Below are 17,947 nucleotides of genomic sequence, written 5' to 3' on the forward strand. Positions count from 1 at the left end.
TTACAGCTTCGCACAGGCGCAGTAAATATAGCGCACGCGGTCCCAATGCTAAAGAGGTCCTGGGTGGACTACAATTCCCAGCAGCCTCTGGGGACTGCCCTTTCACCCACATCACGTGCAGCCAGCCAGCAAATAGAGTTTGCAGCTTCTCCTGTTGGAGAAGGATACAATGTTGCAGAGACCACGCTTGTCAGTTGGAGCTGGGAGCAGGAAGGGGGAGGAAGTGTATAAGGAGCAAGTGGCTTCTTACACTAGGCCAGGTTACCCCCAGGCCCCAGGTTGGCCCCACTCCCCACTAGGTTAGTGGGTAAGTTCATAGGGAAGGCCCCTTAGGTAGGGACCCTGCCCTTAGGTGAGTGTAAGTCTTGTCAGTGACACAGCTGCAGTGCTGTGTGCTCTGACAAGGAGAGACAGTGTGGCTTTGAGTGCAGCCACAGCAGTTATCTTTGACTGTGTCAATGAAAGGCCCCTCATAGGAAGAAGGGGGGTTGCTTTCTAAGTATACAGTGTGTGTAATATCACCAGTGCCAGTTGCATGTGGTGAACTGCCAGAGTCTGGGATCAGACAGAATCTACAGCAAGAGATCTTCTGCATGCAGGGGCTAGGGTAGAGGTATACCCCCAGGGCCCAGTTAGTCCCCTGAGACACTAGAGGAATACTGTATGTTATAGGGACTGCCTTAAGACAGGGACTCTTCACCATACTCAGAGAGGAAGAGACATGCTGCAGGACAGTGCCTGAATGCCCGTGCAGCCTGAGTGCAGAAAGAGTATCTGACTCCATAGCAGAGACTGTGGTCAAGGATCATTCCGGCTGGGGATCCCTCCCCTGTGGAGTCAGCGTGTGTATCCATTCCTGCAGAGAGCAGCGCAGTGCGGCGTGGGATCACTGCGGTGTTGCTGAGTTACAAGGATTATCCTGATCAGGAGCAGTGATCAGGTGGGTAGTATAATAAGTGCACCACCGGGCCCCAACACAGGGAAGCGCTATCCCTCACACTCACACTCACCTTATTGTTGTGGACACTCAAGGGACATGTGGGTGAGGGGATGGTATGCATTCAGGGTGATGCAATGTTATTCCTATGATGTATTGATGTTATGCAAAGAGAGTGTTATTGAAGTTATCGTTCATGCTCAGTAAATACTGTTTATTCACACTGTGTGTATTTACTGTATGGTTGTTCTGGTGAGGGCACACTCCCACCACGTTGGGATCCCTCATCAGTGGAGGCGCTGCACCGAGTGTAGGTATATACCCCAGGTTCCCCGTGGCGGAAGCTCGGCCCTCCTGGTTGCCAAACAGGTACAGCACCACACTGATAAGTAGTCAGATCCACCTACCCACCTCAATCTCACTTAGGGTGGAGGAAAGAGGGCTACATAAGTATTGTCAGCACAGAGATGTATTATTCATGCACAGATATGTATTATTCATGCACAGAGATTCATGCACAGAGAAGTATTATTCATGCACAGAGAAGTATTATTCATGCACAGAGAAGTTTTATTCATGCACAGAGAAGTATTATTCATGCACAGAGAAGTATTATTCATGCACAGAGATGTGTTCATTCACAGAGAAGTATTATTCATGCACAGAGATGTGTTCATTCACAGAGAAGTTTTATTCATGCACAGAGATTCATGCACAGAGAAGTATTATTCATGCACATAGATTCATGCACAGAGATGTGTTCATGCACAGAGAAGTATTATTCATGCACAGAGAAGTTTTATTCATGCACAGAGAAGTATTATTCATGCACAGAGAAGTATTATTCATGCACAGAGATGTGTTCATTCACAGAGAAGTATTATTCATGCACAGAGATGTGTTCATTCACAGAGAAGTTTTATTCATGCACAGAGATTCATGCACAGAGAAGTATTATTCATGCACATAGATTCATGCACAGAGATGTGTTCATGCACAGAGAAGTATTATTCATGCACAGAGAAGTATTATTGATACACAGAGATGTATTACTCATACACAGAGATGTATTCATGCACAGAGAAGTATTATTCATGCACAGAGATTCATGCACAGAGCTGTGTTCATTCACAGAGAAGTATTATTCATGCACAGAGAAGTATTATTCATGCACAGAGATGTATTCATGCACAGAGAAGTTTTATTCATGCACAGAGATTCATGCACAGAGAAGTATTATTCATGCACAGAGATTCATGCACAGATAAGTATTATTCATGCACAGAGAAGTATTATTCATGCACAGAGATTCATGCACAGAGATGTGTTCATGCACAGAGAAGTATTATTCATACACAGAGATGTATTACTCATACACAGAGATGTATTACTCATACACAGAGATGTATTCATGCACAGAGATGTGTTCATGCACAGAGAAGTATTATTCATACACAGAGATGTATTACTCATACACAGAGATGTATTACTCATACACAGAGATGTATTACTCATACACATAGATGTATTCATACACAGAGATGTATTACTCATACACAGAGATGTATTCATGCACAGAGAAGTATTATTCATGCACAGAGATTGATGCACAGAGATGTATTCATGCACAGAGATGTATTATTCATGCACAGAGAAGTATTATTCATGCAGAGATTCATGCACAGAGATGTATTATTCATGCACAGAGATGTATTATTCGTGTACATGGGTTCTGGAGACAGCAATACACCTCCAATAGCATGAACCACAGCCAAACAAGAGGTTTCGCGGATTGGACCCTCGCACTGGCCGTAGGAAAGCAGTTTCCGGAAGTCGGAAGCACGTGGGGGGAAAGGGGCTGCGCTCGGCCGGTGAGATGCGCGGCTGCGGGCCGCAGTGAGACGGTCTGCAGGGATAATGCCGCGCTATGCGCAGCTTGTGATGGGCCCCGCGGGCAGCGGGAAGGTGAGAGATCCTGCAGAGTGACCCCGGGGTGTGAGAGATCCTGCAGAGTGACCCCGGGGTGTGAGAGATCCTGCAGAGTGACGGGGGGGGGGGGGGGGGGGAGAGGAGCACAACATTCCCATAACCCCAGTGCTGCCAGAGGGTCTTATCACGCCTTGCAAAACAACGGCCCCTCTGCCAGCAAACGGTGGGGTTGGGATTTTAGGTCATTTAAGATTAAAGATGCCACTTTAAATGAATATTATCTTGTTGTATTTATATGGTGCCGGCATATTCCGCAGCTCTGTACCATGTGGGGGTAAGGACAAGAGTAAAATGTAAATATATATATACACACCATCACATTTTGAGATATATAACATTTATTGCCCTAATGTTTTGTACCACACTGGAACCTTTTTCAAGAGCAAAAAAATGTTATCTATATCAATATATCTATATCTTAAAACATGAGGTCGCTGCTCCGAGGATTTTACCATCAAGAAACCCCTATTACAAGTCCCTGGTAGTCTGGGGTCAGGGGGTAACTGCTTTTTAGGGAATGAGAAATGCGACCAAGATTTGGTCTCCCTCTCTAATAGTTTGGGACAATTGTCTCACCATTCTGTGGGGGTAGAGGGGAAGGACAGAGCAGATGAGGTGTGAGTGCAATAGCTCAGAGGTGATGCCGGGTTCGAAGACGGTGAGATATTCAAGAGTGGGGTCACCACCTCCTTCCCAACTATTGACATCACCTTGAGTGGCCTTAGAGGGGATTTTCAGCCCGATAACAAAGCAAATATGTTTTAAACAATGTATCGCGCCCACCTACTGTCACTTAACACCTTGGGATGTGACCTCACCATCTGCAAACCTCGCCCCCCTGCTAAGCCATTACACAACTATGTATTATGGGCTGTGACTGAAAGCCCTGACATCAGCTGGCAGGGGACTGTTTAGTGAGGTCATTAGAGTAATTGTGATTTCAAAATATTTTATGTGCGTGCTGTAGAATGAGGAATTTCAGACATTTGGCTTATTCTTTACACCTCCTACATAAACCTTGGCCCCTTGCAGACCCACTTACGTGAACGCCCTGTACATTTTTCCTACCAACCAATTAGATTGTAAGCTCTTCGGAGCAGGGACGCCTTTTCCTAAATGTTACTTTTGTCTGAAGCACTTCTTCCCACTGTGTTATTTGTATTATTTGTTATTTATATGATTGTCGTGTGTATTACTGCTGTGAAGCGCTATGTACATTAATGGCGCTATATAAATAAAGACATACATACAATTAATATTACCAGCATTAAATAATCGGTTTGGGGGAATTAAGTGCGGCTGATACAGCAATAACACGAAACAAGGATTTGGGCGTCAGAAAATCCCTCCGCCTCTGATGGGGAAATTTGCTGCAGTGCATAGAAACTTACAACCTACTTTAGGCCGAGCTCACACTGCTTGCTACGGCCGTGCTCTTCCATGCGCGCTTCCATGCGTGCCTCCGCCGCGCGCTCCTGCAGCCCAGCGATCTCTGCTCAAGCTGCAGGAGTTGGGGGGCGTGAACAAAATTCACCATCAGACCGGTCCCCCCCCCTCCGTCCCCACAATTTCAGCAGCCAATCAATGTAAAACGTCTGGGCATTGATTGGCTGCTGAAACTGACATCACGCTGCTGCAGCCGGAGATCACAGATTGAAAAGATTCCCGCGACTGCAGCAGCGTCGACGCCGCACTTTGCAGCTAATGGTAGTTTCAATACTGAACACTACCATCGGCCGCCAGGCATCTGTGACGAATGCGCGCGTGTCGTGTAGCACGCTGTGTGAGCGGGGCCTAATGCCTATCACTCCCTGACACGTGGCACTTTGCCGATAACACGTGGCCTCCTGTGGCACTGTTGATGATGTGTTGGTGTATTTCAGAGTACGTACTGCTCTACGATGGTGCAGCATTGTAACGCTCTGAACAGGTCTGTCCAAGTCGTAAATCTGGACCCCGCAGCCGAGTACTTTGATTACCCTGTGATGGCCGGTAAGTTATTACCTGTTACCAGGTGTTCTATATAATCAGGGTGTCTGTCCCCCTGCTTTCTGACTCCGGGAATGTCACTTTAGCTCAGGGGTGGGCAATAATGTATAAAACTAAGAAACCAGAAATAATTTTTAGGAGCCGTGCGTGTGCGTGCGTGTGTATGTGTGCGTGTGTGTGTGCTTTTGTGTGTGCGTGTGTTTAAGGATTTGAGCGAGGTGGGAATTTAGGGGGTTTACTAAACATGGGGGAGGAGGATGCTTTAGGGGGTTTGAGCATGTGGGGGAGGGAGTCTTTCTGGGTAGAACACACAAGGTTTGGGGGAAACGGGGAAGGGGTCCGGGAGTTTCACAACCTGTGGCAGCGAACACCTGTGTGTCGGCCTATTTCATGCGGCCCGAGGCGTGTGGCGTTGTGTGGATGCATGTCCCAGTAACCGGATGTTTCTTACTGTTGATGTGCTGAAGTAGTAAACCTTTCTCCTTAAAATTGAGAGGTCTCAGATAAGCTCATTCCTCTGAAACCCACAAATACCGGCAGATATAAGCGGTGTCATAGTGTCCTACCTAGTACATTAAAAAAACCTCTAAACGGTATAACGTCAAAAATAGCAGTTTATTGCCCGCCCCTACTGCTCCCCCCTTACTGCCTCCCCCCCCCCCCCCCCCCCACTCCTGGGCGCAGGGGGGAGATCTCTTCCCCCTGACACGGGAATGCTGCGTCCTCCTGCAGATATCCGGGAACTGATCGAGGTTGACGATGTGATGGAGGACGACTCCCTGCGGTTCGGGCCGAACGGCGGGCTGGTGTATTGCATGGAGTATTTTGCCAACCATTTTGACTGGCTGGAGAGCTGCCTCGGGCACACGGAGGACGATTACCTGCTCTTTGATTGTCCAGGTACGGCACAGATTCCGTTCCGTGTCTGCTAAGCAGTGCTCTGCAGTAAGATGCTGTTCTCGTGCTGCAACACCCCGTATAACCTGGTAACGTGATTGGGATGTAAGGTGGCTACTGGCAGAAGACTGCTTGGTTCAGGGGTGGTGAACTGCAGTCCTCAAAGGCCACCAACAAGACTTCAGGATATCCCTGCTTCAGCACAGGTGGTGCAGTCAACGATTGAGCCACCTGTGCTGAAGCAGGCATATCCTGTGTATTGTGGGACGTGCAGGCGGTCTCGCCTGGGCAAAGGTTGGAAAAACCTTCCGATGCCCGTGGGTATCACGGGGGTATTAAACATGCCAATAAAGAACTCCTATTCTTTGTAGTTTTTCCCCAAATCTTTAATTCTTGAATGTTTGGACTTTTTAAGCGATCTTTTCTTGAAATTTCCGTCGCGGTTTACACTTAAACCAAATCTGACGCTCCATTCAGGAGGTGGAAGCCTTTGAGATATTAATTGTCTGGGATATTAAAATGGCGCTCTCTCCAGAGCCCCGCGCGATTTAAAAGTTACTATGTGCGAGAGATTCAGAGAAATCATGATCGGGATCAATATACTAACATAAGAGATTAACTCCTTCAGGCCTGTGAGGGGACTGATGCTTTAAAGCCAGGGGGGGGCAATTCCAGTCCTCAAGGGCCACCAACAGGTCAGGTTTTCAGGATATCTCTGCTTCAGCAAAGGTGAGCCACTGATTGAGCCACCTGTGCTGAAGCAGGGATATCCCCAATACCTGGCCTGTTGGTGGCCATTGAGGACCGGCAGTGGCGGATTTCCCATCAGGCCTGGGCCTAGGGCGGCAAAACTGTCCGCCCCCTTTACAGATGCCGCACTCTGGGGCCCATCGGGGCTGATGGGAAGTTGCTTGCATGTGCCGGCTGCCGCCCTCCCGATTCGCAGCGTCGAATGACGCCGCCGACATCACCAACATGGCGTCACACGGCAACGTGACAGCGCGGCGTCAAATGAAGTCATGGTGTCCCGATACCGTGGCAACGAGCGTGTGACGTCCGAGGCGGCCGCCACATGTAAGTGCCATGGGGGGGCGGCGGCATTTCGAAATCCGCCGCTGGCTTCACGCCACAGTCTTGCGTGATGACCTGCGATTGGAAAGGGGTCGGTGACTTGAGACCTTTTTTTGCCCTTGGACCCCCGCGGACTAACCCCTGCTCCCCAGGTCAGATCGAGCTGTACACACACCTGCCCGTGATAAAGCACCTGGTGGAGCAGCTGCAGCAGTGGGAGTTCCGTGTCTGTGGGGTTTTCCTGGTGGATTCCCAGTTCATGGTGGAGTCCTTTAAGGTAGGCCCAGTTATCACACTGCTGTGGTAGCAGGTGGTCTCCAAATACTGCCCTGAGTGCCCCTTCCGTCCTGCCCATGACCCACCCCCCCCCTCTCCCGCCAACAAGACTTCTCTGCCCCCTCGCGCTGAAATTCATCACTCCCCCCCCCCCCCCAAACTTTCCACAGCTCCCTGAAAACTTGCCTTCTTAAGAACGCCTATCTGAAACCCCCCTGACATCCACACCCCCAAAACCCTAGCGGGTCCAAACTCCATGCTATCTGATGTCATGTCCCCCCCCCCCTAACACATACCCGCCCCCCCCTAACACTCTCTCGCTCTCTTTCTCGCTCCCCAGTTTGTCTCCGGCATTATGGCCGCTCTGAGCACGATGGCTTCTTTGGAGATTCCACAATGTAACATTATGACAAAGATGGATTTATTAAGCAAGAAAGCCAAAAAAGAAATCGAGAGGTCAGTTCTGCTTCGTCAGACACCGAGATCCTGGGAGCACTGTAAATCCGGGGATCAAATGTTTGGGGGCATCTGGGGACATGGGCAAAGTGTTCATTATGGTGTGGTGTGTGTGTGTGTGTGTGTGTGTGTGTGTGTGTGTGTGTGTGTGTGTGTGTGTGTGTGTGTGTGTGTGTGTGTGTGTGTGTGTGTATATATATATATATATATATATATATATATTAGGAATTCTGGCTCTGTTTATTCTCATGTGTAATGTCCCGTTGCACTCACGATACTGGTGAATATGATGTCACAGGTGCACTCACGATACTGGTGAATATGATGTCACAGGTGCGCAGTAACAGCCGGCCAGCAACGCAGAGAGACGCTGATATCCGGAGGCCATAGTGGCACTCTAAGGTCTTGAAGTAAAAAATGTTTAATGAACACGGATAGCGTTTCGGTCCCCACAAGTCGCAGGTTCTGGCGTGGACCGAAACGTCAATCCTTGTTACAGTAAAGCATTATTAATGAAGACCGCAGGGGGGTCACTCATACCATGTGTGGCCAGAATGGGGCGAGCACAGCAGGACGTGCTATTAAACCCCCCCCACTCTGTTATTTGGGAAGTGGGCAGGACGACACCGGACAGACGTTCTCATTCTGCTTTCTTCATTGATAGATATTTAGATCCGGACATGTATTGTATGATTGAGGATTCATCCGACCGGCTAAAAAGCACCAAGTTCAAGAAACTTACCGAGGCCATTTATGGGTTGGTAAGTTTTCTGTGTTTTCAAGTTCCAGTTAAACTTTGGGTATAAAAATTCTGTTTAAAAAAAAATAGAAATGAATCATCTTCATGCTCATCCCATACGTCGTCGTGAATAAAGGGGATGGACAATTTAATTTATGAGGAGAAGCTAGATAAATTAGATTTGTTTACATTAGAAAAGAGGTGCCTAAGGGTATATATTAAGTATACACAAATATATTCGGGGACAGTACAAGGATCTTTCAACATAACTATTCATCCCAGGGGAAGTACTAAGGACTCGGGGGCATCCCTTAAGGTTGGAGGAAAGGAGATTTCACCAGCAACAAAGGAAAGGGTTCTTTACAGTAAGGGCAGTTACAATGTGGGATTCATTAACCATGGAGACTGTGATGGCAGATACAATAGATTTGTTAAAAAATAAATAAAAGAAAGGCGTATACAGGGATATACCAAATAAGTGAACATGGGAAGGATGTTGATCCAGGGAGTAATCTGATTGCCAATTCTTGGAGTCAGGAAGGAATTTATTTTTCCCCCTATGAGATATCATTGGATAATGTGTCACTGGAGTTTCTGTTTGCTTCCTCTGGATCAATATACTGTAAGTACGGATATAGGATAACGTATCTGTCGTCTAAATTTAGCATAGGTTGAACTTGGACGTGTGTATGGTTTTTTTTCAACCTCATCTACTATGTAACTATGTAACGATGTAACTGTAACTCATTAAACAGGTTTTTTTTTTTAACTCCAATTAAATTTTGAAGTAGAATAATTTTTACGGGGCTTTTTACAAAAGAGGCTATCGGACCCAGCAACAGGCGATGCCCCCTGCTGGGTCTGAAGAGTTACCCGGTAACACAGCTGGGAGGTAAAACAAAAAAATCTGGTCAAGCTGCAATGTTCCCAGAAAAGCCGGGTCAGGCACACCAACACGGGAAGGCGTTCAACGCGGGGCAAAAAACCTTATTGTAGTGACTGAAAGACGTCCTGCTAGCGCCCAACGTTTCGGTGCATACAAGCCCCTTCCTCAGGGGTTAATGATGAAGGTGCCTGTAGGCTCCGAAACGTTGGCTGCTGCTAGGACGTCTGTGTCATTAAAATAACCTTTTTTTGCCACTCGCTGAATTCCTTTGCTTTTTGGTGTTCCTGCCGCTGCTTTCCGTGGCACTTTAAGCGTGGCCATTATTATGAACGTTCTTGTGATTCCGCCTCAATGTTGTGGTCACGCCAGCGGCTCACCGATTTCTAGAGAGCGCGGCGGAGATTTGACGCGGCGGATGATTGGATGTTGAGCGTCGGTTTTATCTGGTACTTTGAAGCCTATATGTTTAGTAGACGGACTATAGTTTGAGCGTGTGGGGGAGGCCGGGAGGGGGAGGGGGGGAGGGGAGACCGTGTCATTATGTGGGTAACGTGGTCACAACCAGGCAAACATGAACACATTCAAATGTAGGGAGATCTAGGATGTGGCCACGTATACCGTATACCGACCGGTTCAGTATAGTGAGAACTGTGTTAAAGCGGCAGTCTCCTCTCCCAGAAGTCTATATAACCTGAGATTACCACGGGGAGCTTCATTTTAATCTCCCGGGCACTTAATATTTCCAACGCTTCGATCTCCTGAACGGAGCGTCGGATTTTAAATCTACACACGGCGTTTCGATCGTAGAACTGAAAAGAATAAGTCAATAAACTGCAGCTTGTGTTGCTTCGAAGACAGGGCCACTGATTGAGCCACCTGTGCTGAAGCAGGGACCTGTGGGGGTGTCTTGAGAATTGGAGTTTAGCACCCAGTCTATAGAGACCCCCCCATAGATTTGTCCATTTTTGTTTTTTCAGGTAGATGACTACAGCATGGTCCGCTTCCTGCCCTTCGATCGCTCGGACGAAGAATGCATCAACATAGTGCTCCAGCACATCGACTTCACCATCCAGTACGGGGAGGACCTGGAGTTTAAGGAGCCAAAGGTGAGTCCAGGATCCGTGTAACTCCAGTCCTCAAGCCCCCAACAGGTCCGGTTTTCAGGATGTCCCAGCTGTGGTGGCTGGAGTTGAGCATCCCGGCTATATCAGCATTCGGGGAACGTTTAATGGGCAGGTGAGGTGCACCGAGGGATTCGTACCTGCTGTCAATTTCCGTGGTTCTCTATGTAGCGCCCCCACATCTGGTTAGGGCGACTCGTGGGTACATATGGAACCGTGGTTCAACAATCCGTACTCTGGTAAACTCACAGAATATACACCGCGACTTCCCCCAATATACACCGCGACGTTCCCCAATATACACCGCGACTTCCCCCAATATACACCGCGACGTTCCCCAATATACACCGCGACGTTCCCCAATATACACCGCGACGTTCCCCAATATACACCGCGACGTTCCCCAATATACACCGCGACTTACCCCAATATACACCGCGACTTCCCCCAATATACACCGCGACGTTCCCCAATATACACCGCGACGTTCCCCAATATACACCGCGACGTTCCCCAATATACACCGCGACTTCCCCCAATATACACCGCGACGTTCCCCAATATACACCGCGACGTTCCCCAATATACACCGCGACGTTCCCCAATATACACCGCGACGTTCCCCAATATACACCGCGACGTTCCCCAATATACACCGCGACTTACCCCAATATACACCGCGACTTACCCCAATATACACCGCGACGTTCCCCAATATACACCGCGACGTTCCCCAATATACACCGCGACTTACCCCAATATACACCGCGACTTCCCCCAACATTCACCGCGACTTACCCCCAATATACACCGCGACTTCCCCCAACATTCACCGCGACTTCCCCCAACATTCACCGCGACTTACCCCAACATACACCGCGACTTCCCCCAACATTCACCGCGACTTCCCCCAACATTCACCGCGACTTACCCCAACATACACCGCGACTTACCCCAACATACACCGCGACTTACCCCAACATACACCGCGACTTACCCCAACATACACCGCGACTTACCCCAACATACACCGCGACTTCCTCCAACATACACCGCGACTTCCTCCAACATACACCGCGACTTCCTCCAACATACACCGCGACTTCCTCCAACATACACCGCGACTTCCCCAACATACACCGCGACTTCCCCCAACATACACGCGACTTCCCCCAACATACACCGCGACTTCCCCAATATACACCGCGACTTACCCCAACATACACCGCGACTTACCCCAACATACACCGCGACTTACCCCAACATACACCGCGACTTACCCCAACATACACCGCGACTTACCCCAACATACACCGCGACTTACCCCAACATACACCGCGACATACCCCAACATACACCGCGACTTACCCCAACATACACCGCGACTTACCCCAACATACACCGCGACTTCCCCCCCAATATACACCGCGACTTACCCCCAATATACACCGCGACTTACCCCCAATATACACCGCGACTTACCCCAACATACACCGCGACTTCCTCCAATATACACCGCGACTTCCCCCAACATACACCGCGACTTCCCCCAACATACACCGCGACTTCCCCAATATACACCGCGACTTCCCCCAACATACACCCCAACATACACCGCGACTTACCCCAACATACACCGCGACTTACCCCAACATACACCGCGACTTCCCCCAACATACACCGCGACTTCCCCCAATATACACCGCGACTTACCCCAACATACACCGCGACTTCCCCCAACATACACCGCGACTTCCCCAATATACACCGCGACTTCCCCAATATACACCGCGACTTCCCCAATATGCACCGCGACTTCCCCCAACATACACCGCGACTTCCCCCAACATACACCGCGACTTCCCCCAACATACACCGCGACTTCCCCCAACATACACCGCGACTTCCTCCAACATACACCGCGACTTCCCCCAACATACACCGCGACTTCCCCCAACATACACCGCGACTTCCCCCAACATACACGCGACTTCCCCCAACATACACCGCGACTTCCCCAATATACACCGCGACTTCCCCAATATACACCGCGACTTACCCCAACATACACCGCGACTTACCCCAACATACACCGCGACTTACCCCAACATACACCGCGACTTACCCCAACATACACCGCGACTTACCCCAACATACACCGCGACATACCCCAACATACACCGCGACTTACCCCAACATATACCGCGACTTACCCCAACATACACAGCGACTTACCCCAACATACACCGCGACTTACCCCAACATACACCGCGACTTACCCCAACATACACCGCGACTTACCCCAACATACACCGCGACTTACCCCAACATTCACCGCGACTTACCCCAACATTCACCGCGACTTACCCCAACATACACCGTGACTTACCCCAACATACACCGCGACTTACCCCAACATACACCGCGACTTACCCAACATACACTGCGACTTACCCCAACATACACCGCGACTTACCCCCAATATACACCGTGACTTACCCCCAATATACACCGCGACTTACCCCCAATATACACCGCGACTTACCCCAACATACACCGCGACTTACCCCAACATTCACCGCGACTTACCCCAACATTCACCGCGACTTACCCCCAACATACACCGCGACTTACCCCAACATACACCGCGACTTACCCCAACATACACCGCGACTTACCCCAACATACACCGCGACTTACCCCAACATACACCGCGACTTACCCCAACATACACCGCGACTTACCCCAACATACACCGCGACTTACCCCAACATACACCGCGACTTACCCCAACATACACCGCGACTTACCCCAACATACACCGCGACTTACCCCAACATACACCGCGACTTACCCCAACATACACCGCGACTTACCCCCAATATACACCGCGACTTACCCCAACATACACCGCGACTTCCCCCAACATTCACCGCGACTTACCCCAACATACACCGCGACTTACCCCAACATACACCGCGACTTCACCCTCCCTAAGAATAATGGGGCATGAAATGATCTAAATACAATCTTGTTGCCAAGTCCCGTTCTCGCCCCATTTCCCGTTAAATGCCTTAAAGGAGTGAGCCAAGGGTCTGTATCTCCAGAAGCAGGGGGTCCTGGCAGGGGAAATGAACGAGACCCAGTCCCAGAGACCCCCTGCTTCACTCCTGTGTTAAAAATGAAGAATATAATGTGCGTGCCTGGGGGGCCGCTTTTAAAACCTGCGATCCTTTATCAGCAACGATTTCTTATTTAGAAAGGCGATGCAGCGTGCGGTGTCAGTCCGGCCTCTCCATATTAGCCTGTCTGCAGAGGGTTGCCAACTCCTCTAGTAGCGTGCATGTGCTCCCATCATAAACCATGCAATTCTCCCTACTGCGGTTTATAAACCCCTCTAACCCTTATTTTTACCTGGATGGGTCCCCTCCCCCCCCCCCCCTTTTTTCCGAGATACTACTGAAGGCACCGAAGCTCCCAGGGGAAACAAAATGGATGCTTAAATCGCCCACGTGACAGCCTTGCGGCTTCCTATTGGCCTGCGTGACGCAGGTGATTTTAAACGCCAGGAAATACCAGTGCTAAATTTCCTGGAAACCTTGGGGTTCCTCGTAGCTGAAATTAACCGTTCATCTCCTGCTGAGCCCCACCCGTGGGTACGACTGCTTTAACCCTTTCATATTTCTTGGTTCGAAAGAGGTATTCTTTGATTATGTATGTGTTCCACCATACCAAGATTTAAACGCCAAAATAAAAATCTGTGCCACATCTCACAAGGTTCAAGTAGGGGGAGAAGTTTGGGTTTGAGATGCATATTTATTACTCTGTGCTAATCAGCGAGGCTACCCAGAACCCCTTACTGCTTAGCAGACATGGCCTATAATCTCTGCACGGGCAGTACCAATTAGATTGAAAGCTTCTTGGAGCAGGCGATACATCATCTTGCACCGTGTCACGTATTGGCCGGGTTTTTATATAAATAACAGATCGTGTATGATTACCCAGCGCTTATGATACAATTGTTTTGTCTCGCGACAGGAAACGGAGGAAGATCAGTCCCCCAACTTCGATGAATTGTTTCAAGAGCGGGAAGACGCGCCGTGAGAGCGCCGCGTCCCCCGGGATGTGCTCGCCAAAGTACTCAACGGAACGAGTTCGTTTTCTCCATCGGCTCAGACTTTCCCCTTGGTACACTGGACGGTTCCCGGCATCGAGCGGTGGTGGGGTGGGGGTGGGGGGGCGGATGGGCGGCAGCTCGTTAAAGATCGCTCAGCGTAGGGATTCCAGAACCATTTGGGTAACTGTTAGAGGATGAATGAAATAATTGCTCGCTAGATAAGCAGAGCGGTAAATCGCTTCAGAAAAGTAGTCGCAACACTTCAGTCTACGCGGCGCGCACACCCCAGTTGGCAATCCATAAGTTACCCCAAATTACATATATATTTTACTTTAAAGTACAGTGTAACTTAAGCTTGTTTGAAGGTGCAATCCTGCATAGCTGATCATAAAGCAACCTCTTGTACAGGGTTTAGCCATATAATGGGCATCCTTAAACTAATCTAGCCATGCTAATAGCAGAGATTTGGCTGCTGTTGCTGTTTGGACAGGAATTCCGCATTGCATTCCTTTGGGGACGTTGAACGGGAGAGTTTATCAATGAAGAGAAGATACGGGATGGGGTGTTGAACACATACGTCTGACAAACAGGAGCAGTCAGAGGAAATCAAACCCGTGCTCCCAAACCCCTCCCCCCCCCCCCTCACAACACCCCTCCTGTTCACAAACCTCACCCCCCCCCCCCTGCGGATGTGAAAATACAGAATACAGGTGTCCGATTTGGGGGAAAGGCATCACTCCACTGATGTATCGCCCCAAACATGTCACTGCCAGTAGTGCACATTGGTCTTAGGAGGGAATGACCCCTTAATACTCAGAGCCGCGTCCACCAATCACCAGATGCTTATGGAAACTGCGTCCTGATTCCTCTCCCTCCCATGCGCCAATCAAAACATGAAACACAACAAACAAATCTTTTTAAAAAAATAATTCAGGAACGTGTTTATTTTATTTTTTTAATCCACCAACTTTGAAATGGTTTAATTTGCTTTGGATAAAATGGCTTTTCCCCTGACCCTTGCCCCCTGACCCCTGACCCTTGCCCCCTGACACCCCTTTAAGGAGTGCTTGTAGGACCTGCTTTTATTTAACTTTGCAATGTTGCTTTAATACTGCTGTACATACAATCATCGTCTCCGAATTGCAGTACAACACATTAAACATGGTGCACTATTTATACAGTGGGAATAACTGACTTTGTTGATGTTTTGAGCACGTGGTCTGTACCGTGTATTGCAACGACCGATGTTCTTTATATAGAGGCTGTGGCGGAATTCTGTAAAGGAAACACCTGCAGTGTTATATTGTGTTCAAGTAACACGTGTCCAGATGTTGCGGTGTACGAATAGCAGAACCAGAGATGGATTGCACTGCTGTTGCGGGTCTCACTGCTGTCCCTGAGGATGGGAAGCAGGGGGCACACTAGTTCCAGAAATACTTACTGGTAACAGTAGTGCATTTCGGGGGAAACAAAATGGCCGTTCAAATCTCCTGCATCATGCGGGCCAGTAGGCCTGTTGGCCCACGTGACACAGAGGATTGAAATACCAGGAAGTAGCCGTGTTACCTTCGCCGAGACGTTTCTCGGGAACCAGGGTGTCGCCAGAGCTCAAATTAACTCTACTCATCCTGGTAAGAGAGGAGTTCGGAGGGGAACGCCTGTTTTAACCACCGTCAGCCTGCGCGTAATTTTCCGTTTCTTCCTCTGTTAGAAAGTCGTGCAGCAACATAAGGGTTAAACCGAGCTCGTGCACTTAAAATGCAATAAAAGTATTTTTTGAATAATAAATATTTTGAAGACTTGATTGCGTTTGATTTGTTAAATCCATATAGGGAAAATGCAGTAAATAACGGGAATAGATCATGGCCCATATTTACTATAAGCGATTGTGTAGGACACCTATACCTGTTTCACGGCAACGCAGCCTGTCCTCGCTCAATATCCCAGGTCCCCAGCAAATAGATGGAGTTGAAGGTCGGCCTGGGTTATTGTAACACTGCGGACAGGTCTCCCGACCTCACCACTTTCTCCTTTGTAATCTATCCATAATTCTGCTGCTAGAATTCCCTTTCTCCCAGAACAGTCTCTGCTCATCTCCTCCTTAAATCCCTCTACTGGTTTCCCATCAAATTGCAGAACACCTACAAAGCTCCCCTCCTTACCTTCAAGGCTCTCTCCTCATCTGCTACTCCCTACATATCATCTCTGCTCTCTCGCTGTGCCCCTGCTCGCTGCTGCGCTCTGCCCATAACTGTCTCCTCTCCACCCCTTTCACCTCTACGGCTCTCTCACCTTAAACCTTCTCTCCCTCACTGCCCCTTACCTGTGGGACTCCCTCACTCTCAGTATACGCCAAGCACCTTCTGTCCCCACCTTCAAGGCAAACCTTACAACTCTGTTGATATATTGAAGATTGGGCGAGAGAATGAAGTGACAAAGATCACAAATGTGCTCCCTGCTTGTGCAAAACAGGGTCATAATTGTAGTCGATGCTTTAGATTTAAATCCATTTGTTGGGTCAAAAAGAATATAGGGTCCACCGAGATTTGAACTCGGATCACTGGATTCTAAGTCCAGCGTGTTAACCATTACACCAGGGGCGCACAATCTTACCCTGCTATAGCCCGCCCCCCCTCCCGCTCGCGCCTCCCCCCCCTCCCACTCGTGCCTCCCCCCCTCCCGCTCGCGCCTCCCCTCCCTTACCTTGTCTCCGGCACTTGGCATCAAATGATGCGACCCCACATCGTCATTTGACGCCGTGTTACCATGGTGACGCGCCGACGATGACGACAAGGTAAGTGAAGCTGCAGAGGCCTCACACGATCCCCCGGCACTAATTTAAATGCCTTGGGGGGGAAGAACGCCGGGGCCTCTGCAACCTCCGTGCCGCCCCTGAAAAATGATGCGCACCCCTGCATTACGCCGTGGAACCTGACAGAGGGGGTTATGGGAAGGAATGCATAACAATGGCCCGCAGGATGACAGCAGGTAGCTACACACCTCACATTTATATCACCTCAAAGACCAACAGTACAATACAACGCAGAAATATTAGAACAAAGCTAATAATGTTTGTCTGCTGTAACCTAGGTGTTTGCCCAGTCTCAGGGGTAATAACATCTGTATATACCAAGCACCAGGATATATATTACATGTATATAAGACAGACCCCAAACAGACAAAAGTCAGGATTCTAACAGTGTAAAAAGAATGTATGTTGAGTGTGATTTAAACTTGGATGCAATGAAACTTGTGATTCAGTATGTAACACTACAGTACAGACAGAGATAGCGATACATATACATATTTATTCACTTATTATAAATACGAGAAAGAGAGAAAGGGGACCACAGGCGCTAATAATGTTAAGCAATACCAGCCAAACCAGAGTAACGGGGACTGAAAAGACTGGGGACGAAAAAAGTGACCAATAGACGATGTATCTGAAAAAAATAGAGAGAGGCAAATA

The 17,947-nt window shown here is 48.9% G+C and overlaps 1 protein-coding gene across 1 annotated transcript; it reads left to right on the plus strand.

Moving 5' to 3' along the window:
- The first annotated feature begins 2,747 nt into the window (after positions 1–2,747).
- GPN3 (GPN-loop GTPase 3) lies at positions 2,748–16,280 on the plus strand. Its single transcript, XM_075568198.1, has 8 exons — positions 2,748–2,902; positions 4,810–4,918; positions 5,648–5,815; positions 7,036–7,160; positions 7,500–7,615; positions 8,280–8,376; positions 10,218–10,346; positions 14,400–16,280. Exons 1-8 carry the CDS (start codon positions 2,855–2,857, stop codon positions 14,463–14,465), a joined length of 858 nt encoding a protein of 285 aa, XP_075424313.1. The 5' UTR covers positions 2,748–2,854; the 3' UTR covers positions 14,466–16,280.
- The last annotated feature ends 1,667 nt before the right edge of the window (positions 16,281–17,947 follow it).

Source organism: Ascaphus truei, chromosome 13 (assembly GCF_040206685.1).
Source record: "Ascaphus truei isolate aAscTru1 chromosome 13, aAscTru1.hap1, whole genome shotgun sequence".
NCBI classification, from domain to species: domain Eukaryota; kingdom Metazoa; phylum Chordata; class Amphibia; order Anura; family Ascaphidae; genus Ascaphus; species Ascaphus truei.